This window comes from Pogona vitticeps, chromosome 3 (genome assembly GCF_051106095.1).
Source record: "Pogona vitticeps strain Pit_001003342236 chromosome 3, PviZW2.1, whole genome shotgun sequence".
In the NCBI taxonomy this organism is placed as follows: Eukaryota; Metazoa; Chordata; class Lepidosauria; order Squamata; family Agamidae; genus Pogona; species Pogona vitticeps.
Window position 1 is genome coordinate 67,674,405 of NC_135785.1, and position 24,150 is coordinate 67,698,554.

The 24,150-nt window shown below is 40.8% G+C and overlaps 1 protein-coding gene across 1 annotated transcript in view; it reads left to right on the top strand.

Moving 5' to 3' along the window:
- The first annotated feature begins 5,935 nt into the window (after positions 1-5,935).
- GRK5 (G protein-coupled receptor kinase 5) overlaps positions 5,936-24,150 on the top strand; it is a 198,570-nt gene continuing 180,355 nt past the window's right edge. Inside the window, exon 1 of the mRNA XM_020786450.3 lies at positions 5,936-6,138. Within this exon, the coding sequence (XP_020642109.1) occupies positions 6,087-6,138 (52 nt within the window). The 5' untranslated portion in view covers positions 5,936-6,086. The remainder of the gene's footprint in view (positions 6,139-24,150) is intronic.

Sequence of the window (24,150 nt, forward strand, 5' to 3'; positions counted from 1 at the left end):
AGTTTGCATCAACCACCACCGCTAGGCATGATCACATAAAAATGGTGTCATTTGTTCACAATTTTAGAGACGTCATTAGCAGTAATAAATCTTGAGACGTTGTGAATGCATTCATTTGGCTTCAAGTGGCATTCATTAAGGTTTAGTTTGGAAAATATTTGCACACAAATATGAGGGTTGCCAATTTAGTGAGCTAAATGGTCTTTTGTACCAGTTTCCCACATTTTTCAAACAGTTTGCCCTCACTAAAGTTTTGAGTTGATTTTCTGAAATAAAAACTGAGCCCCTGGATTTCTACTAGCCCTCTGTACTCCACAGACATGTTGGAAAAGACCTACGTACTGGACAGACTGCAGGCTACTGGCCTCCTAAATAAATAGATGCAATAATTAAAATATGTATGAGAAACAAAGAGAAATGGAGAGAAGGCTGTTGGAGGACCATTCCTGCTCACCATGAATAAACCTTGTAAAATGCAATTTGTTGTGTCTGGATTTTTTACACACATACAAACACACACCAAAAAAATCATGATTTTTCGTCTTCTCCTGTGGAGACAGGAGACAGACTGTTGCTGCAGCATTCCCAGCTGCAGACCTGCAAGCCCACTCAGTCGATGACTCATCAGCTGCAACAGCTCATAACACAGTCTTCCATTTACCCGTCCTCTTTTCTTATTACAGCGAGGCCAAATTTCGGCTTTTGTATCAAAAAAAACCCATGTTAACATTTTACTAAAAGGCCCCTGAAAGATAGCTGAAAGTCTGTTTTACCCCTTCTGACAGCCTGTGTTGATCAAAAGGTGTTTTACGAAGCGTCCCTGCGTAGCTGTGAAGGAAAAATGCCTCCCTTTTAAAAAGTGACTGCGCAACAAATGTTAAACGTTTGTTTGGGTCTTCCCCCTCCTTTCTCTTTATACCCTTATATTTCTAGGCTTAGAGATTTTCCTCAGTCAGTTCCAAATGAAATCTACACTATGTTACGGATTTTAAAAATTTCTTCTCCAGGGGGAAAAAAATGTACATGGGAGATGTCAGCCTACAGAGGCCCTTCTCTTCTGCAGTGAATTAAAGCCAGAACTTAAACGCTGCTGTCTTCTGCAAACTGGCTGGAAGCAAGTCTCACCAAGACTGATGTGTCTAACTAGTTTTGGATTCAGGCTGAGCAATTGCAATCCTTTGTTTACTTCCTTGGGAGTAGGATACAGGGGACTCACTGGGACTTACCTCTGAGTAAATGTAGCAACACCACTGCACAGCAAAAATCCACAATAAATACTTTTCTACCTCATCTTATCCTGACCGCTCAGGGTTGTTTACAAACATGTAACTGCTGTCTGCTATCAGTAAATAATGGATAGCGAGAGTTTTCTTAAAATTCAAAAATCCTCTCTAGAATGTTAAAAGATTTAAGATTTGTCGGAAAACCTTGAAAGGGGTTGCCACAAGTTAGAACTGACTTGACGGCACATCATCATCACCATCAAAAAGGGCTGACTTCATAGCTTTTTCACTTCCTTCTCTGTTGCCCTTCTGAGTTTTTGTTTTTTTACTCCTTTTCCCTGGATTTTCTGGGTCTGAATGTCATGGATTGTCGACATAATTAAATTGAAATGCAGATAACTGAATTAGTGGGTGCTTTATGCAAGCTTATTGTTTGCACATGAAACAGGAAATTAATTCAATGTGTTTTTTAACCCATAGCTCCAATTAAAAATAGGATTTAATAGAATGCAACTATTCTACGTAACTTACTACTTCAACCCTACCAACACCCAAAAAACCAAATTATTTAGTTAAAAAGATTTCTTTTGTTTGACATATCCTTTGTCTTGTCTTTGAGTGTGGAAAGTCTATACTTTGGGACAGCCACCTACAATGTAGTTCTACATGCTTTTGTTTTTCTTGACTTGGAAAATAAGCAGTACAATTTATAGGCTATACTATATAAGTAGGACAACTTGGAATGCACTTTTTTAGATTACATCTCCCATAATTCATCACCTGTATGGCTATAATGAATACTTCAACAGGCTCTGCAGTTCCAGCAGCCTCAACTGATTGATTCTTCAAGATGAATTTTGAGGAGAGAATGCATGAAGTTGCATTACACTGAATCGAGTCTTTGGTTCATAGAGTCCAATAAGGACCTTCATAATTTTTAGCATCCAACCTTCTGCTCACAAAACATCTGCTTTAACACAATGCTGTATCTGATATTTAATAACACGAAACTGTTATCAGATCTGGGTAAACTTTTCATTTCAATTTGTTTAAGCAAATATTGAAACTATATAACTAAACATTTGGTTACAGAGGGGCTGATACACATATTCAGCCAATGCTAATCTTATTTCTAGCTCTTCTTGAGTAACATAATACTCCCCAGAAATTCACAATAAGGTTTAATCAAAATGTTTGTCCTTTCTGCCCCTTCCTCTGTTCTTTCTTCTAGGTCAGATTTTAAGTTCCTTGGGGTAGGGACTTGATCTCTTGTATTCCTATGCTGATGCAAAGTAACAGGAGACCCAAATAGAAGGATGCTCATACAAGGGGAAATGCCCAAGCTGCCTCCTCACTAGGGCTGCCAGGTCTGAAGTTAGATCTTGCACTCTCAGGGAATTGCTATGATTCTCCAAAGAGGAAGCAAGCTTTGTCCTGAGCAATCATATCAATTCATTTCTGCTGCTGCCAGGAATCACTGGCTCGGCATGAGGGAGTTTGTATGTGTGTTCAACAAGAAGGATGGGAGGGGACTGGAAGGGAGCTTGTAGGTGTGTACATATAGACAGCATCATACTAATTGTGCCTTTGAAGTAAGGAGTGGGGCATCAGCAATGTGACTCATGAGCCTTCTTGTTGCACAAGCTCTAGTAGAAACAAGATAGCTAGGCTACTGTAATAGGCTTTATGATGGCCTGCCACAGATGATTCAGAAACGTTAGCTGCATCAAAATGCAGCTACCTAAGTCAAAATCGTACCATCTTATCCTTTCAGCCTGACATGTGCCCAAAATATTGGACAGATCCTCGCTTCTTTATTTGAACATTTTAAAACCCGCTAGATGGCACTATGGTACAATTAATTGTCTACCATGGGCATTGCAGAGGTCAATAAACTAGGCTCCTAGCACAGCTGTTGCTGAAGTTATGTTATTAATCAATCCTGAGAAGAGACAGAAGTTCTGGATATGCTCATCTCTAATTTGTAAGCATCTGAATCACGTTTCTCATGAGATCTCATAACAATTCTCATGTCTTAAGACGCTTACTGTAAACAAATTTAGTTTTATATACGAGGGAGTCCATCAGCTGGGGTTAAGAGTTGATTCAAACAGCACTGCCTCTGTACACACACACAGGAGGCCACTGAAAATTGTTTCCATGTGATCTGTGTAATAGCTATAACAAAGCTGCTTTCCTTGTGATTCAGCCCAATTTATAGGGGAGTTTTTGTGCCTGAACCATCATTGTGCAACACTTGTGTTGAGTCAGTCCACAAGGAAAGCCACTTAAGTGAACAACCATTTACAAAATGGTGGACGCTATAGTAGCTGAAGCATTTGTAGTACTTAGAAGTACAGCTGCTTGCATTCGTAAGTTTATGCTCAAACGTGCTCCAAAATCATTTGCACCTGTAGCAGCATAACAACTCCACTGAAAGGATGTGGCTTCTGCTCACATCAAACAAAAATTGTTTGAGGAAATTGAAATCCCCAGAGTACTCCAAGAAGATCAAGTCCCTTGGGACTTAGGTTGTAGTTTCATTTTCTGTGTCAATAAGATCATTTCTCTGAATACATTCACCTGAAAATGAGGGCAGCTTCAGATGTCTGAGCCAAGAACCTGCATCTTCATCATGACCTTCACAGGTGTGTATGTTTCAGATATATGGATCCCCTCCAAATACCCCCACAGAAAAGGTATTTAGTCACCATACCTTGTGGACACCCTTCTGGCATGCAAAAGCCCTAAAAAGCAGTTTCTGACCTGCTTACTTCTGAGTAATCCCACTGAAGATGCAGCAAATACTCTTCCCCCAAATTTGCAGTAGTTAAATGTTTCTCAGAGTACTCCTAATACTCTGGCAAAAAATTGGTGATTGCAATGTTTGACCATAGGCTATTTATTGCTAAAGAGGAGCAGAATCCTATGCATGTCTGCTCAGAAGAAAGTTCCCCTCTCTTCAGTGGTGGTTGCAGTCACATGCTTTGAAAGTCTTCCCAATCCATGTCTCATTTAACAGCAAAAGAGATGAAATGATTTTATATAGGGTTACCTACCACTCTGAAAGTTGCATCCACTATGATGTAATGGATAGAGTGACGGGCTAGGACTCAGAAGACCTTGGTTCAAGTCCCCAATCAGCCATGGAAACTCATTGCAGGGATGGCACTGGTAGAACCACCCCTTAAATATTTCACTTAACCTGAAGCCACTTTTAAAGTTATTGTGTGACTTAATGGCATGTAACACACATATGAATCTGAAAAACAGTGCATGTCCCTTTGGCCTGTATGGAAAGCTATGCAGTGTTCTTCATTGTGACAACCATTCTCTTGACTCATACTACGAGCTCAAGAATATATTACATTCCATGGCCATGAAATGAAATTATGTACTCTCGTGTTGCATTTCATGCAGCAGTGTCTGAAATGCAGGGTAGACATTTGTGAAACAAGCTCCATGGGGTTGGGTTGCTTGTATTCCCCCACTGACTCACAACCATAATTCTGAAATTTGTTTTCATATGCCACTCATAAATACTGGAATTTTCAAACACTAACATGGAAGAACATTGAACAGGCTAAGGTTCTGCACACCAGATAGATTACAAGTTTAAACTTAGTATTTAATACTGACCAAACATATTAGATACACACTGTCACCTTCTACCCTGTGTGTCAGGCAGAAATTTGAAGTCTTCTGCTTTATAATAGGAATGTACTAGGAAAATAAAAGGTGCACTGCTGGGAATTTTACTCCAGAGAAAATGAAATTGCATTAACTGTGGTAGAAACTGCAATTAGCAAGGCCCAGATATATGCTTGATTGCATGTCAACACACTACCAGCACTTTGGTAATTAGCTACAATTTGCTGCCACAGCTTACACAATGTTACTAATCATACAGTAAAATCCAAACAAGGTCTATTAAATAGATATAGTTTCAAGTTACAGGCAAGAAAAAGTACTGTATTAACGTTATTTTTGACATTTGGTTGTGAAATCTGAGGTCCTGCACCAATATTTTCATCAGCACCAACATAATTGACGTTCAGTGATTTGATTATTAAAGCAGCTGACCATGTAATTGGTCCTTATGGGCTTTCCTCCTCCAAATTGTTGCAGAGGCATATTTTAATATAGGTGGTTAAAAGGAAATAAATGAATAAACCCTTTACAGACCATGCAGCGGCTCGCTCCATACTACTGTACTGTATTTCTGTTCCACCTCGACTGCTCCGCTTCCCATTCCCAACCAGCGCAGGGCAGCTGCCCAAACTGGCCTCCGTCCCACCGACCCGCCCACCAGCTGTGCGCGCGCGGGAAACGCAAAGCCAGGGACGCCGGGTTGGAAAGACTACGTCTCCCGACATGCCCGGCCCTCCAGCGCTCAGGCACGAGCCAGCTGTTGAGTAGGGCGCCTGCGCAATGCTGCGGAACCCGCTTCGTAGTACCACCACACCCCCGAGGAGGGAGAGAGAGGGAGGCAGGCGGCGGCGGCGGCAGCAGCAGCATCTGAAACCTTAAACCGCCGGAGGAAGGAGGAGCGGGCGGTGCTCCCCCTTCTTCGTGTAGGCGCGGAGAATGGAGTAACCGAGATACGTAAGGGAGAGGAGGAGAAGGGGGGGGTGGAGGAGGAGGAGGACTTTAGCGCTGGAGGAGCAAGTGGTGGCTCCTTCTCGAGGAGGGAACTCGACGGAAGGACCGGGAGAAGGGAAGCGGGACCATGCCCTAGGGACCGAGGGGCCGCCGCCGCCGCCGCCGCCGCCTTCGCCGCTGCCTCGACGGGCAAAGCCCAAGCTTCCCCGAGCGCCTCCTGCAATTGACATCCGCGCTGCAGCGCCTTGACCGAGTTGGCCAATGGAGCTGGAAAACATCGTGGCCAACACGGTTTTGCTCAAAGCCCGGGAAGGTAAGAAGAGAGCGGCGGGGGTTCCGTGAAGCATCCTTCCCTTTTCTAGCCCCGTGGTCTCTCCCTTGCAGCCGCCCCATCACCACCACCACCATCCGGCGCCTCGTTTGCTAAGCCGTGCCCAGCGGCCCAGGTAGAAAGGTGATGGTGGGGTTACGCATGCATCGTTTGTGTGCCTGCGCGTGTGGGAGGGGTGCCGCTTCGGGATTGAGCTTTCCGGAGGGTCCTCCCCTCCTTCCCCAGCCTCCGGAGCTGGGCTTTCGTGGGAAGACCTGGGTTCCAGACGCACGTTCCTGCAGGATTGTTTTTTTTGGGGGGGGGGGGGGTTCTGTCGCTTGTCAAAGGAGATTTGCACCGTGTGGATTTGCTGAAACGCCCGATCTTCTGGTTTCGCTGCTGAAATGCTCCTGGTTGCAGCCTGGCATTGTTTTAAAATGGTCAGCCGCGAAGGCACTGATCCGCGGGTAGCGTCTAGGCAAATACTTCGGGTTCCCGAATCTCTCTGGCTTATTGGATTGTCTGAATGGCAGGGCGAGGGGTGTGTGTGTGTCGGGCGTGCGCCTGGGCGCGCGTAAAGATCTCGATCGCGGAATGCTTTGGGTGCTTCGTTTTTTTCATATACACTAGTGAAATTTAAAAACGTAATGAAAGGCGTCAGGCAACCTGAGAAAGAGGGGAAAGATGCTTGCAAATGCCTCGAGACAAGAGGCGACTGCCTACCGTGCACCCTGCATGAGGAACGGGTTTTCCACGCTGCTGTAGGATAAAGCAGGGCTAAGGAGGAGGGTCGTTTTGTTTTTGTTTTGCATAAGACGTGGGGGTGGTGATGCGCGATCGTGTGGATGCACCGTGGCATTTGCAGAAAAGGAATCTGCTTCTGCTGCTGTTCAAGGGGCTGTAACGACAGCACGTTGTGTGATTCTCATCTCAGCCCCCGCTAATCGCCAGCACGATGGCCACCTCTGCCTCCGTCACTTTTCAAAAAAAAAAAACAAAAAAAAAAAACCGTCTGTTTCCTACAACGTCGCGTCATTTGGGTATGTGGGGTGGGTGGGTTTCTTCCTTCCTTCGAAAGACGGGGTGTTTCCCCCTCTTTTCCTTTCCTTCCCTCCTCCCCCGAACCTCTCGGAGTCAGAGGCGGATCTCCTCCGAGAGGCGGTCGCATCAGCGAGGCTCTGGTTCTGCAGCCGGGCTTGCAGTATATCGGGAGCATTCATTCATTGCGTCTGATGAATGAAAACCTCCGTGTCCCGGAGCCACGTCTTTTGACCCCTTCTCAGGCTCAGGTGATGCGCACACCCCATAGGCGAGACAATGCAGAGGCGAGTACTGTATTCTCGATCTGGGGAAAGGGAGGGAGGCGTTGCAGTGGCTTCCAGGGAAAGCCAGCGATCCCAGGAAGCCAGCGACTCAGCCCCTCTAGTGCCACCCCCCTGATGCCCTTTAATCAAGGCATGGGCGCGGTTGCTTAACATCACTCTTTTGTTTCTTTAACTGCTAACCCGGCCAACAAACCGGGATGTTTTAAAAACAAGCAGGCAGGCACCAGGCATAAGATTATTTGATTAAACCCAGGGCTGATAGTCTCTGCCATATTTTAAGACTCTGGTCCAGATTGCATCAGAGATTTGGGAGAGGGTGGCATGAAATAGTCTTTCAGCCTCACCTGGCCCACCTTCCGCTTTTTTAAAAAATAACATTTTAATGGTACAGTATTATGGTATTCTCTCCTCTGGTTTCTTATATCAAACCTTTGCAATCCTTTTATGAAACTCCTAACAGGGATGTTTCATAGACAGAACTGCTAGCCAAGAAATTCTGGGCATTTTCCTGATGGAGTACCCAACAAACAGGAGAATTATGCTTTGATTTGGATTTCTGCATTGAACAGGGGGTTGGACTTGATGGTCTTATAGGCCCCTTCCCACACAATTATTCTGTGCCTCTGTAATTCTCTTCACACCCTACCACCATCAGTGTATCAAAAGATCATGGAATGTGGTTTGTACAACCAATGACAGCGGCTTAACACAAAATACAGCAATTTCAACTCAGGCCCACAGTTCAAAATCGGTAAAGGTAAGTTAAACTAGGCAGTAGAAAATGTTGTTGAAGCTAATTTTAGTTCTTAAAAAAAGTAAAAAAAAAAAACCCAAAAACACCAAATCTGAGATATTTCATCGTATGGGCAAAATGAAGAGCAACACCTAAGAGGGGAAATAGGTGTTGCTCATTACAGTGTCAGGTGGTGAATATCCAACTGTCTGTAGCCCAATTTTTGAGGAAGAAAAACACTGCCTGTATTTGTGGAGGTGTAGCAGACCAGCAAGGCGGGCTGCCTACTGAATGCCCAATTGGGGGTGGGGAGTTGGTAAGAGAAATCTGTGATGAGTCACCTAGTGGGTGGACTTTATTGCACAGTTACCTCTTGAAAACTTTCAAAACTTTCAGCAGGTTTTTCAAAAGGAAAATGAAACCAGTGGATGGTTGGTGTGCTGCTGAGCTAGATTGTTTTCCTTCCTTGAACATCTTGGTTCATCTGCAACTACCCAGGCAATCCTGCAAATACCTTTTTAATGGCTTCTTTACATACAGTGGACCCTCAACTTACAGACGGCTCGACTTACAGACTTTTCGAGTTACAGACTTCTTTGGCCGCAAAATGTAGGTTCGACTTGCAGCCGGAGAATCGACCTACAGACCAGGAAAAAAAAAAGGAACAAAAATGGAACAAAAACGGCCGGTTACGGGATTAATCGGTTTTCATTGCATTGTAGGTCAATGGAGACTCGACCTACAGACTTTTCGACTTGCAGCCACTGTTCCAATATGGATTAATTCTGTAAGTAGAGGGTCCGCTATACTGAGTTTTAGATGGTATGTGAGGTGAAGCTTGCATATTTTGAACTGTTTGTCACACTCACGCCTCAGAGTATCTCTTGACTTACAACCTAAGGATGAGTCAAAAGAGAATCTTTTCCTGTGTGCACAGACTTCATAACACATAGAACTGTGGTGATCCCAGGCCCTTACATCTTCCTTGCATCCATTACTATACTGTAGAAAAATTATTTTCACAATTCTCTTCCTATAAGAAAAAAAATCTCCCTGTAGTCCTTTTTTGTTCTAACTATATGAGCAGTGGGTTTGGGATGTCCTGTACCTCTTCCAAATAATGTGCAGAAATTCACACTATTTCATGAACTCTCCTCTGTGGCAGGAATCTTTCTGGCCCTTCAAGCCAGTCTCTTTCATTGTCATCTTTCCTAACGAGTATGCAAATATACATGCAGCAGTGGGAGATGGTGGAGTGCATGGACAGAAACATTTGGCTATGAATTTCACACAAGTTTCACACAAGTACATTCAGTATTTTTAGTTCTGTTGGGTTGGCTCCACAATGTAAAGAATACATTTACCTGATTTTGAGAGATCTCCCTGCCACAGTTCACCCCATTCAGTAGCATCCCTTGGCCTTCCAGGTAGCAAAAGTATAATTTGTGAGTTCCTGTTCTTTCTGAAACTTGATGGGGTATAGAGAGAGTAAAAATCAGTTCATGCAACCGTATTGTCACAGTAAACCTATGTCTTATAGTCATTATTCTTGACAACTGGAACACCTTTTAAACGTAAATAATCACTCCTAGTCAGTATCAGCATATGCAGTCCTGCCATAGATGGACAAATGGTGTCATTCAGTAAAAAGCAGCTTCCAATGTTTCTATTGATGGCTTTAGGCAGAAAATTTATATGTAAGCTGATTTTTAAAATATATATATATATATATAAATGATTTAGCATTCGCTATAATAAGTCTTGCCTTAACCCTAATGTACAGTGATGCCCCGCTTGACGACAATCAGTTCCAGCAAAATCGCTGTAGAGTGAAATCGTCATCAAGCGGGGGGAAAACCCATTGAAATGCATTAAAAACGGGTTAATGCATTCCAGTGGCCAAAATGCCTAATCGTCCAGTGAAGATCCTCTATAGGGCAGCCATTTTCCGGTGCCTGTAAAGCAAAAAAGCCATCCTAAACACAGCGGGGAGCCATTTTGCACAGCGGGTGGCTATTTTAAAACCCAACAATCAGCTGTTTTCTGATCATTGTTAAGTGAAAAATTGGTTCCCAAAGCAGGGAACCAATCATTGTCAAGTGAAAAAAAGCCCTTTGAAACATCGTTTTGCGATCTCAATAGCGATTACAAAAACATTGTCGTGAAGCAATTTCATTGTATAACGAGGTAATCGTCAAGCGGGGACCACTGTACTTGAATTAAAAACACACACACAAACAAAATTTTGCCTTGAGTGAATTGTGAAGTATTTTATGTCCCTCAGTGAGAATTCCAATGTATTGAGAAGTTTTGGTAGAAAGTACTCTTCTTACAGTGTGTGGTATATCTTGCCTTCTTCATGTTTCCCTTCCGTGTAAGAAAAGTCAACCCTTCCAACTTCCATGGCACCAGAGTGCTGACAAGCAGAACACAGCACTTCTGCTTTGCCACCTTGTGATTTTTCCAAAAATGTTCCAATTCATTAAATCAATCAGGATACCAACATGAGCGAAAAGCAGTACCTTTGTTGGGATACTTTTTGCCTTGGATGTCTTCTGTTGGGTTTGGTTAAACTGTGTGCCCAGTTAAGTGGCTGAAATTTGAGTAAACTGTTTATAACTCTTCAGGTGGCAATGTCATAGCATGGCTTGATTATAGGTCTAATTCTGTATGACATATGCCACAGAGATGTGGTATAGATCAGTGGGTTGGAGCACCTTGCCAAGGGCCTTGTAGTTCAAATCCCCATGCATCTCTCGTGGGGAGGGGGTAGTTGATTACCTGGAGCTTGTGTGGCTGATGGGTTATGTCCTTTGCCACCTGTGCAGTCTTGAGCAAGCTGCATGGTTCCCGAATGCCATCCGAAAGAAAGACTGGTAAATCACTTCTGAATAGTTTATACCTAGAAAACACTGGGATGATCACTGCACATTAGAATTGACTTTTTCATCCTCTTGTTATTATTTCTGCAAAACATGACTGAGGAACTAAAATGACCTGTTGTCATGCCTGAGGGTTAAGCAGTGTGCTTATTTTTCAGAGGCCGTAATCTCATTTATCAGTATGCCTACATTCAGCTATTTTATCTCTTTGGCACATACTCCTGTACAGTACTATGTAAACAGGTGTTAATAGTAACTCAGATTGTTCACTATGGAAAGCACTGGAATAATCCGAGTATTTGAAAAAATGTGGTTTAAAAAAACTAAGAGGTATGTATAAAATAAACTAAATGATGTCATGACATTTTGGAGAGCCAGAGTTCTCTAGAAGGCACTTGCCCAGACACTTAAGATAACAGCATGGCATAAAGGCCTTGATGTTTCAGCAGCTAGATACAGGCTAAAAGCAGTATCACTACAGCAGCTGGCATGCAGACAAGAAGATTAATGTAGCAAAGGGAAAAACCCCAATTTATCAATCTTTGCTGCTGTCCAGAGGTTGGCTTTTTTAAAAAAAAAATTAGGTTGCTTGGCGGTGTGCTTCATTACATTCCCCTAGATAACTTGTTACTGTTATCATTGCAAAATAAAAGGTCACTCATTACATTAGTTGTTGCTTTTCTGTTAATTTTTTTAAAGGAAATCTCCATGAACAAAAGTAACAAAATAACCTAAAGACTGAAAGCAACAACAGCATCAAAATGCCCAAGAAAATATCTTTTCACCCCTCCAGAAAGTAATGAGGAAATTTTACAAGCAATTTTTGCATATTAATAGGGAAAGTAACACAATTATCAGGGTTTTTTGTTTGTTTTAAGGAATGGTGGCATTTCATCCACTCCAGAAAATAATGTATTAGGATTAGCACCATTACTCACTTCTGCCTCTTGGATGTATTATTGTGTCAGGGAAAGTACTGTAATGCAAATAACTCAAGAGAAATTCTTTTTCTAATTGGCCATTAAAGTAAATAGGTTTGCTTACTTTGTCCCATACAGAATTAAATCCACCCATGTGGAATAATAAATTCCTTTCTTCTTCTTCTAAATGAGCAATTTTATTTTATTATACCAAACTTAAGAGGAAATTCATAGTATAAAAGCATTGTTCAAGCATTGTTTCAGTAAACAAAAAAAACCCTCCCCCTCCAGTTATGCTGTTAGGTTGCCAACATCATGCATGTATCAACAACTTAATAATAATAAATGAACAAATAAGTAAAGTTCCAAAATTTGGGGTTATTATTTTAAAACAATTGCCAATAGCTACTGTTTTGCTGATATCCAAATGTTGGGGATTTGTGCAAACATGTCATCTCACCTGCAGATTTTTAGGATTTGACTCCAGAGGCTTGACCCCTCTGGTTTGCTCATATGCACCAGCAATTCTGAGAAGTAAGAAGTGCAGTGTAATCATGATGATGATGATGTTTCTTTTTGGAGGGAAATCGTGCTACATCTCTTGATTGTGCACAGTGCTGAAATTCAGTATGATTCTATTGTTGGGACAAAAGAACTTTCGAAACTCCTTCTACAAGTGTTCTTACAGCTCAGAGAATTAGCCCCGGAAAGTTTACGTAAGCAATGCATTCAGCTGTAATCATTTAAAGTGTTTGCTGGTGGCTTAGCTTCAAAATGTTATAGCAGAAATTTACTTTCCACTGTGGAGAGGCTTAAAGCTAATTTCCCCAAGTGATGGAGGAAACTTAACAAGAAATGAATTTTGTCCACAATTGTAATTTGAAAAGATGTTGTGAAGGCACTGGGTGTGAGAGACGCTGGCACTGCAGTTTAATTATACAATAAAATTATTTTCTTGCCATTGAATTCATTCATACATAGGACGGGAAAGGTCCAGAGCCTCAGTGGCAAAGCAGCTGAGATGCCTAAGTCATTGTGTTTCCACTGCCTTATAAAAGTACGACTGGAAATATTTTTATCCATCTCCAAACTGTATCTGGAGTATACACTCAATTGACTTTCTGTAAGGAATCCTCCAAGCTATTTTGGGAGACTGGCTGTTAAGAGGCAGCACTCAAAATCCACTGCCCTTTGCACTTACGTTATCCTACTTTAGATTTAAATTGATCAATGATAGCAAGCATCCTTCCTGTCCTTTAAGGTGAAGAATAGTGACTGCCAAAACATGGATCCTATCATGTTAATTGACTACAACAAGCAGGATTTGTGATTTTTGGCCATGCTGATTTTGGGACCCAAATTTTGGAACCACTGATCTAGATGCTAGAAAACCTGGAGCACAATAGTAAAACACAATGCAGAAGACCCCACAGTCCGTTCCATCTCTAAATTAGAAGATCTTAGCTGTTAATGTTGGAGAACGTAGGTCCAAGACTCGGAATTGTCACTGTTATGTAGAGTAGCTGATAGTAGGGTTCATGGGCCGCGGATCTGACTCACAGTAAGGCAACTTTGTACAGTATGTTTATGTGTATGGGTGCCTGTGTGTAAGGAAGAAACAGCAGCCTTCAGCTCCCCTGAAGAAGATATCATGCGTTTGCAGTGCATATACAGTAATCACAGAAATGTGAGCTATTCTTTTCCCCTGCAAAAGCCCTTTGGAGGATGATTTGTTTTTCATATGGCAGCCTTCTGCTTGACAGAATGTTGTATTGGTAGGGGTAAAAACAAGTCCTGAGTTAACACGGTGCAATTAGGGTAGGATGATGGGCTTGAATAAAGGCTGCACTTCAGCTACCAAAAGGAAAGGTTCCCCTCTTTTCTGTGTAGGTTGTGCGAATACAAGTGAGATTGTATTGCTATTTCTTAAGTGCAGAGTTGGTATCAGCTATCCCAAAAATCTTGTTCTCATGGACCATACCTTGCCAGCATAGTGAAGGCAAAGTGCTGCAATAGTTTGATTCACATAACAGCATTTGATTTTATCAAATACTGTATATTAAATTGAACTCAACATCCTTGTGCTTACCTTACCAAACCTGTGTATCTTTCTATACATTGGAAATTGACAAACATCTGTCTTTTCTGCTTTTGTTTCTGTGACGAAGAAGCTTGCAAGCAGAATGTACAAACATACATATGGTATGCTAGGAATGAAAATCAGATCCATAAACTAAGAGTAGAACATCCGCCTGTCTCCATGTTTATTCAGACACTGAATCATTAATTCCTCAGTAAGTAGTTCCAAATTTATTTACCAAGAGAAAGGAGAGACAGCAACAAAGAAGAACAGGGTTTTAGGGTGGATGACTTAGTATCTGTTCAGCATTTGTGTCTGAAGTCTAATCTCCCAGTGTAACAAATTTGTGCACTCCTCCTGCAATCCTCAATGCTATATACTTTGCAAGACTGGATGGTCAATACAAATGCTGCAATCTTAAGCCCTGCCTTAAATGTTGCTTTTGCAGTTGTTTGCACAACTGAAGAGATAAGCCAATCCTAACTGAAAAGCACCTACCTTCTTTAACTGTCCTGGCACAAAAACCTTCCAACGCTTTCAGCCATGTGCTTTAAATGTCCTATTGTGTGTGTGTGTAGGATTGCAGTCTTATTCTTTAGCAGCTGTATGAAGTCCCGTTAAACAAATGTAAGAAGATTTTTACTATAATAAAGAAGTAAATTATTATCATAACAGCTTTATTAAGTATGGTTTTACACACCCTTTGGGGATTTGATAGTGTTAGAACAAATTCCAAAGAAGCTATTTAAGCATCTTACCTTACTGATATTTATTAAAAATATGTGTTAATTGGTTTTTGACCCAAGTGCTCCCAAAGTAATGTACAGTGAAATAGAAAGAAGCATTCTTTAAAAACAGATTCAAAACAAATTCAAAAGATAAATTTAAAAACATCTCGTATATAGACTAGAGGTCTTTTGAAATCATGTAGTTTTTGCTCAAAACAGGAGGTCAGTTGGGATGGAGCCAGTTCAATTGCCCAAAGGAGGGAAATCCACAACTGTGCCACTACAACAAAACCACTGTCTTATCTGCTTACTAGCTTAGTTTCTCAGGATGTTGTGGCTCAGGGCTAGGCCACCAGTGAAGATTTCAGATGCCCAACAGCCTCGTTTGGTGGAGACAGTATTTCAGACACCATGAGCCTGATTTCTTTTATGTATCAGTGACTTACAATGAAATGAGTTGAGAAATATACTGTACGTCAGTGCATTTGGTTCAGGATTACTGGCGCATGTTCTCCAGGGTGCACTGTAGCTTCCAAACACTTTTCAAGGGAAGCCCAAACAGAACCAATTGCGGTAGTCTAATCAAAGGGTAACTGAGCACATTAATCACTGTGACTCAATCCACATTGTGCAGGAACAGGACATAGATGGTAATCCAGCTGAAATTAGCAAATACGTTCCTGGCTTCAGCAGCCACCTGGCTTAGCAGGGTTAATGCTGGGTCTAAGAGCACCTACAAGCTATAAGGCTTGTTCTTGTTCCTCACTGGGAGTGGAACTCCAAGCAGAACAGGTTGTAAACCAAATTCCCCCTTTTTCCTGCTGAGTCAGCAGAGCTTATATCACAAGCAGGACTGTATTTCACAAAGACTTGTCTGGTCCTTCTGAAAATATTTAGGGACAGCTCCCTTTTCAGCCAACAGGAGCAGCTTAGAGCCATGGCATGACCAGTCCCAACCCAGGCTTGTCACTTTTTAAAATAATGTTGCAGTAACATGTTTGACACCAGCCATTAACCACACAAGACCCAGTGGCTAAAGAATGAAAATGATATCTTCTTATTATATAGTAATATCAACTTGGAAACAGATCTAAGCTTCAGTTTTACTTCAGTTACCACAACCCAACAACCACCTCTTTTACTCTCCTCACTACATTCCAGCTCTATAGCTTCTTCCTTCTTCTTTTAGGCTTAAGGATAGGCTGCTGTATGCACCATCCAGCCAATCACCTTGCTTCTCCCTTAAAAAGCAGATTGGTCAGGGTTCCCATCACATACAGTACCTCCCCACTTAGAAATCATTGCTCTATTGAAGGCCTCCAAATGGTTCTCATTAAGGAGCAGTGAACTTCAGAGCACGTATTAAAATTACATTTTAAATTTATAGTTCTTTTTAAAATTTATACTCTTTTACAGTGGTGCCTCGCATTACGACGTTAATTCGTTCCAGCGAAATCGCTGTAGAATGAAAACATTGTACAGTGCGAAAATAAAAAGCCCATTGAAATGCATTGAAACCCCTTCAATGCATTCCAATGGGCTGGAAACTCACCGTTCAGTGAAGATCCTCCATAGGGCGGCCATTTTCGGTGGCTGTCTTGTGAGGAATCCTTCCTAGAAAATAGCGGGGAGCCATTTTATTTACCTGGTGGCCATTTTGAAACTGCTGATCAGCTGTAGAAAAATTGTCATTTTGCGAAGAATCGGTTCCCAATCATCGCAAAGTGAAACAAGCCCATTTAGGTCATAGTCATCATAATGCAGTTTCATCGTAATGCGGGGCAATCGTAATGCGAGGCACCACTGTATACTTCCTTAACAATTTGTTCTCAAAACTTTCACCAAGTGATAGGAAAAAAAATCTATATTTAGTTCATCTGTCATTTCATTACAGTAGTTGGACAATAAACCATTTTAATTACACATTTTCTATTAATTCACACAAAAATTATATCTTACCTAAATATGTTTAGTTAACTTACCAATTGCTGGTCTATATTTAGTGTTACTTGGCATTAGGTTACAATACGTTTCTTTCAACTTTACATTTACCATTTTCTGATGCATCTCTTGTTACACCCTCATCTTTAGTAACATTAGTTTACATGGGTACTGTAAGTTTATGTGCACCTTTAAGTTTTAAACCATTTAACAACAACTTAGTATTCTTACTGTTTTTGTCACATTATTGTACATTACCAGTAGCAATTAATTAATCATTTACAAATTAAATAATATTTGTAAAATGTCCATTTCTTCTTCTTCTGAAAAGACATTTATCATCATCACCTTGTTGAAGTCCTTTTAAAATCAGCATCATCTTTAGTGTTTTTTTTATGCTTTTTGTTGTTTGTTTTAATCCATATAGTCCTTTTTCCAATCTGCAAACAAGCTCTGGGTACTCTTATTAAATTAAACCTGGTGCTTCTTGCATAGGCAGCTCTTATGTTTCTCCATGCTGGTTCACTCATTAACAAGAGTTTTGCAAGGTAGGATAGGTGATCAGGAGTTTTGCCAATATTAGGCTGCGATGAGCATCTGACATGTGATTCTGGAAACCTGTGGTTCAATGGGCCTTTCTAGATCATTAACATCATCAGTGTCTCCATCTCTTTCCTTTTTTATTACTGTACTGCCTGTACTTTGCATTAATATTGAAGTCAAGTTTGTGCTCAAATCTGAAACCATCTCAGTTGGAAATCTTAATCAGCACTATATATTAGGCACTGTACTGACTTCTTAGTTGCTCAAGGGATCAGCTTCAAGATACCTGGTAGCATGATCTACCACAGTGAGGAGGCATTTATTTCCCCTTCGTATAGTTCTTGGTAAGGGACCTCCTATATTTATGCTGGCTCTCTTTAAAGCCTTGTTAATGAGTGGCATGGGACATAATTTGGCTTTTGTCTTGTCCCTTATATTGCCCATTTTCTGGCAGGTATCACAGGTTTTACAATATTGTTTAATTTGCTGCCCCATTTTTGGCCAGAAAAAGTTTTGGGTCACTCTCTGGAGATTCCCAGGTGTTCCCCAAATGCAGTGTCATGAGCCATTTCTAATATTCTCTCTATATATTTAGTATGGACAACTAACTGTTGATGTCTCCCCCCTTTACATTATGGGGTCATTTCAGAGTTTCCTTACATGATTTATCCTGCGCCATTATAAACCTTTCTGGGTTTTCCGGTAACAGTTCAAGGGGCTCTGACTTCACCAGGTCAAATAAGGTTTTTAAACTCTCATCTAACTTTTGTTCTATGGCCAGTTCTGAAGAGGTTTGCACTTAAAAGCATACAAATTACCTTTTCCCTCTGTCTGCTTAGTTGACCCGGGAAGTTCCTGATAATTATTCAGAAGAGGAGCATTTTTTCAGAAGGTTCCTCCTCAGTTCCTATTTCATACTGCACCAAGGGTTAGATTGAGATCGAGTAGTGACAAACACATTCTTTATATGCCTAGCCAAATCATTTCCGATTAGACATGGGGCCGGGATATCATCATACACAGCTGCCTTCCATTCCCCTTTCCTGTTCTTACATTGGATATTTATATTGGCCAGAGGTACAGGAAATGGTGGTGCTCCTAATCCTTTTACCAGAACACTTTTGTGAGGTAAAATATTTTCCTTAGGAATCACATTGACACATCTACAATTGTGAACATATATCTCTCCCACCCCACACAACTTTGTCTTGATTCTGAATTATCTCTCCATATTCTTCAACTAACTCTTTATTTATTATAATAAATAAACAATGTTTTATCTCCTGACTTATACCAGCCTCATTCAATTCAGATATTCCTGTCTCCACAATAACCTGCCTACTAGTTTCTTCATTAAGTGAGCAGTTTAACTTTGGGTTCAGGATCTTTGATACACAGTAAACTAGTTTTTCTGTATACTGTCTAATAACCTTTTCTGGGCAGGTATCCTGAAAATGCCCTTCTTTACCACATCCATAACACACTTTATTTCTTATTTTTCCCTCAGCAAACTGTTTTTCCTTGGCCCCACTGGGGAAGATTTTCCTTTTTCTTTTCCATAAAAATGAGAAGAGAAAAAAGCTGGGGAATTTTTTCTTTCCCAATCTGCTCTGTTTTTTACTTTTCAGCTTTCAGACACCTTGTTTTTGCCCCCTTGCCACTTTTTTCTCTTCTCATAATAATGAGATTTGGTACCTCTCTCAAAGTTATTAATTGGTCAGTCAATTGGACAGTCTCAGTGATGGTTCTTGGTTGCTTTTTTTGTATGTACCATCTATAATCCTGCAGCACAATACTATAGAATCGCTTTAACCCAATTAAATTTGCCATATCTTCTTTAGATTTGACACCTGACCGTTCGATCCAACCAGTGGGTAAATATCTAGTTGACAGCCTATTTGAGTGTAAGTTTCATAATGTCTCTTCCTTACACTTCTCAGTTTCCTCCAGTGGTTAATCCAAACCTCTGTTTTACCCTGTACAGTACTTATATAACTCCTAATCATAGGCTTTCTCCAATCTAATTTCTCCATAAATTTTTGCTAAGCCCCCACAAATCTGAGATCTAACATAACTCATTCTTTCCTCAGGTTTAACTCCTAATTCCACACATGTTCCCTCAAAAGTTGTAAGGAAAGAGTATTTTTTATAATATCTGGGAAATCTTTTCATGTTTATCTGAAGAGATCTATTTGTTCAATTTTCATTTCTCGAGGAGATAGCTGCCAATTCTAGTTCCCTTATTTTTAGCTGAAAGTCCATTTCTTTTTCTCTTAATCTTACTTGTTCCTTTTCTTTTTCTTATTCTATCTTAATCTTATCTGTTCCCTTTCCATTTCACTTTTTATTTTCCAGATTTCCAAACCCTCTGGAACATCAACAGGGTTTGTGGGCAAGATTTCCATAGTTTTCTCAATATCAGCTGGCTCTGTTTCACAAATCTGAATTTCCATTCCTGATTTAATCCTTTTAGGAGACATGTCTTTGTATTTCCTTACAATTACCCCAAAACTATTACCTTGGGAAATACATTTAAAAACTTTTCTCTGTTTAAGCCAAGTTTGATCAGTGACTCCTTACTTCACCAAGACTTTTATCTCAGGAGGTCACTGTGCCTCAGCTTACCAGTGATCCTCTTATTAAATTACCTCAGACTTTTACCTCAGAGAATTGCTCTAAATGACAGGTTGACATACACCTTTCTCTAGACTCTACCACTGAGTGAGAATTACAGCTACTAGGTCTCTAAATCCCACCACTTAGGACTTTCCAAGACCTCTTCTAGTTCTTCAAAATCCCCTCTGGATTTTCAGATCCTAGTTGCTGCCACCAAGTTGTGACCAGCCCCAACCCAGGCTTGTTACTTTAAAAAATGACTTTGCAGTAACGTATTTGACACCACCCATTAACTACACCAGTTCTGGTGGCTAATGAAAGAAAATGATATCATTTTATTATATAGTAATGTCAAATTGGAAACAGATCTAAGCTTCAGTTCTTCTTCAGTTACTACAACCCTACAACAACCCCTTTTCTTCAATTATACTCTCCCTCTTATCACATTCCAATCCTCCATCTCCCTCCTTCTTCAGGCCCCAGGATAAGCTGGCTACATGTACCACCCCGCCAATCACCTTGTTTCCCTCTTCACAAGCAGATTGGTCAGAGTTCCTGTCACACATGGTTTTTACTAAATTTGCACAGCAAGATTGCAATAAATGAACATTCAGTTCCTTAAAAACAAACAAACCACTGGTTTATGAATGTGGGATGTTGTGCTTCTGTACCCCTGATTCAAAAAGCTAAGAAGTGGCCCAAGATTGCTGCACAATTTTGTGCCCGTGTTGCCTGTTGGAAAAAGGATGCTAAGCTTTACATAGCAAAAGACAGCCTGAATGTTGACAACACAAATGGCAGGAGTCAAGGTGGTCTACAGGATACCTTATTCTGTTCCCTGCCATTCACAAATCGACACCATGTGGGGGAGAATCCCAAAAGCTGACTGCTTTTTTCCAGCAATTAACCACTTCTCCCCACCCACCACCCCAAATACAAAGCAATTGTCAGGACAGTTTTACAACAACTGTTTATGTTAGTGAGCAGAAGAGGATATCCACATTTCACTTACTGAAATATTAGGTTGTTTTCATCCTGAGTGTGAAGAAAGTTGTGAATGTCTGAAAATTGCCGTTAAAAACCTGCAATGAAATTCTTTATCCATTGCAACATACTGGGGGATCTCCAGACTCTACAAAGACGGGGTTGGGATGGAAACCCTTTAGCAATTCAGAATGTTTTTACTGCGGTATTATGGGGCATTGGCTGTGCATGCTCCATGGTTTAAGAATCTGTGGTTTGAGCTTATTACAAAGCATACTTTAATCTGTTGTTATTCTGGCTTGTAAGGGACTGTTATTTCATCTTTTTATAAGTTACACTTGTTTGGAAATTTTGGCTTGGATAGCCCTTTAGCACAAATTATATCAAGCTTTGATTTTTATCATAATTCAGCACAAAAATTTGGTCATGTTTTTATGTTTGCTGCTGCACAATTTTAACAGAAAGGTGGTATATAAGCAGTCAGTTTCATAGTCTTAGTGCTTCACTCCAAGAAATTTAAATAGCAACAGCAGCTGACTGGAAATGTGTGTTGTCTTAATAGATGTTGTGGTAACGCTTGCTGAATTTTGCTTTATCTATTTTGCTCACAAATAGAAAACAAGCAATTAGCCGATGAATCTCGCAGCTGCACAACATCCTTCTCTCCCCCACTGTATAAAAGTCGAGTGTTGCATACATAACTGGAATGAATTAAACTCATTTGTCTCATTACGGAATGTAGTAAGAATGAAAACAGTTTGGGCCAACAAATATTTTAGTCTTAAGGAATTTCTGCAGCTTAAATTTCTTTTCTGAAAAATACTGAAACCACTGTGTTATGAATAAAGCTACAGCTATAGCTTTACACAGACGTTATAAATGCCGGTGATGTGGATGTACTCAGAGAGAGGCAGTACATTCTAGGTTATCACATTCTTCACAGTTTCAGCACCTGGTCAAATGAGGAAAGAAGAACAAAACCAGGAAAACCAAGGCCCTTGCTCATGTGTAAAGTCTACACATGAGCATGCCTCTTCTCTTTAACCCCAATAGTGACGCCCTGAAGAATGTGATGATGGATGGGGAGCTACATGCTTCACTCTGAGCATGTTCAGAGTGCTAGCTTTTATAATGCTTGAATAGGGTTTGTCTGATCCAAAAACTTAGAGGAAACAGCAATCAAATCAGGAACTACTGTATATGATTATCCATAGATGCCCTTACTCTAGTCTCATGGAGGAATTATCCATATGTCAACTCCTCTTCCATTTTATATTTCCACTTATGTCTATCAACAACACACTAGCAGTCTGTTACAGATTGCACAGAGCATCTGAGCCTTGGTAAGCAAAAGGGACGAAACAAGGCTTTGTGTAGGAACATAGAACCTGGCCTTCTGTCAGGTCAGGCTGTTTGTTCATCTACTTCAGGGATTCTTTCCTTCCACTGGCAGCATATCTGCAGTCTTAAAAGCCTTGTACATCACTTGGTAGCCAGCAGCTCAAGGGGCACATCCTTCCTGCCAAAAGCCCCCCCAAAAAAAACATGGAACCATCCAGTGTTGAAAAAAGGCAATATGATTCAGCTGCTTCTCCAGGTTTTCTACTGCTACTTTATGCTTAATTCACCTACTTTATGTTTATTTAGTGGCTTAATTGGATTTTCTGAAGCAATTTTTGTTTGAATTGGATTTTTTTTAAGCCTTAATTGTCTTGATTGAAAACTTTCTGCATCAATTGGACTGAGTCTTTCAGGTTTAGTTTGTGGTTGGAAACCAGGAAATAGTCTGAAGACTTCCTGAACCAATTAGGTCAATTAAAGTAAACAAACAAACAAGTAACAACAAGTGTAAACAAAGGTGAATTAAGTTTTTTTAAAAGTTGCAGGTAAGCCAGAAAACTGTCTGTGAGCCATGCTATTGTTTTTTTGCTGGCAGATCATGCTACAGGGGGTGGTTTTTAGACAAGTGGTATTAAAAAGTGTCATTAAAAGTGGGGGCTTAGCGGCTTTAAAAATGGGCATCCACACATGGTGCCCATTTCCTGTGATACCTGGTCCTTCTAACAGGAGATCCTGGGGACCAAACTTACTAGGACCTTCTGTGTACAAGATACTACATGCTTCTAAAGCATGTGAGGGGGCTGCTCAAATAGAGCACACTTCCCATTCCCCAAGTTTCCTCTTCATAATTACCTGGCAGAAGTAACTGAGTTAATAAGAGCACCTCAATACTCCCCAGCTCCCAACCGCAGGATCCTGAATTGCATGACTTCAAATGTCAGAAGAGAGCTTTAGTCAAGACAACCCAGGCTGGTGCAAAATGTGATAGTAGAGCATTGTGGTAATAGAATACTGAAGTGGTCAAACAGACTACTCTGCATGTCACAGGCTTTTCAATGCCTCTCCACCCAATACAAGAAAATACTTCTGGAATAGAAACTAAGCACATTCAAGAGAGTGGTTTTGTTCCAAAAATGAATGCCCATGCTTGTTGCCTATGTTCGGGGCCTTGTCTTTTAAGTTTTTTAAGGACCCAGCACCTTGGGTCATGTTGGAATAGTATTGTCATATTATGGCAGACTAGGCTTCAAACCGGAGTTGTAGAATGCTTTATCAGTATAAGAAGATTGACTGTCAGATTCAACTGTAATCTTTGTTGTTTTTATTGCACTTGTGTATGATCCGTTTCTCCAATTCATTAAACCCCTCCTGTTGAAAAAATTTGTTTAAAAAAGCAATGGGACCATACTCCAGCTGTTTTTTAGATTCTGATATTTGATTTCTATTCTGTGCTTTTGGGTACCTCTTCTGGTGTAATGGCTGCCACCCCCCCCCCCCAATAGCACTGAATAACTCTATCTATTTTTCAAATTTTAAAGGACCAGGTCGTTTAAAACTGGCTGCCCCCCCACACCTTTGTACATAGTTTTTATGTTAAAGAAAGATAGTTCTGTTGCATCATGCTTCACTTGCCACTCATTGTTTTCTAATTTGCAAATTCCTTATACAGTTTGATTAAATTAATCAATTAAATCAGTCACTTCCATTTTCCTCACTTGAATATTGTATATCTACTAAATATGGTCAGTCTCTCTCTCTCTCTCTCTCTCTCTCTCTCTCTCTCTCTCTCTCTCTCACACACACACACACACACACACACACACACACACACACACACACACACACACACACACACACACACACACGGGTGGCTTACAACAAAACAATATAGACATAAAATAAAATTCAGTAATAAACATCAA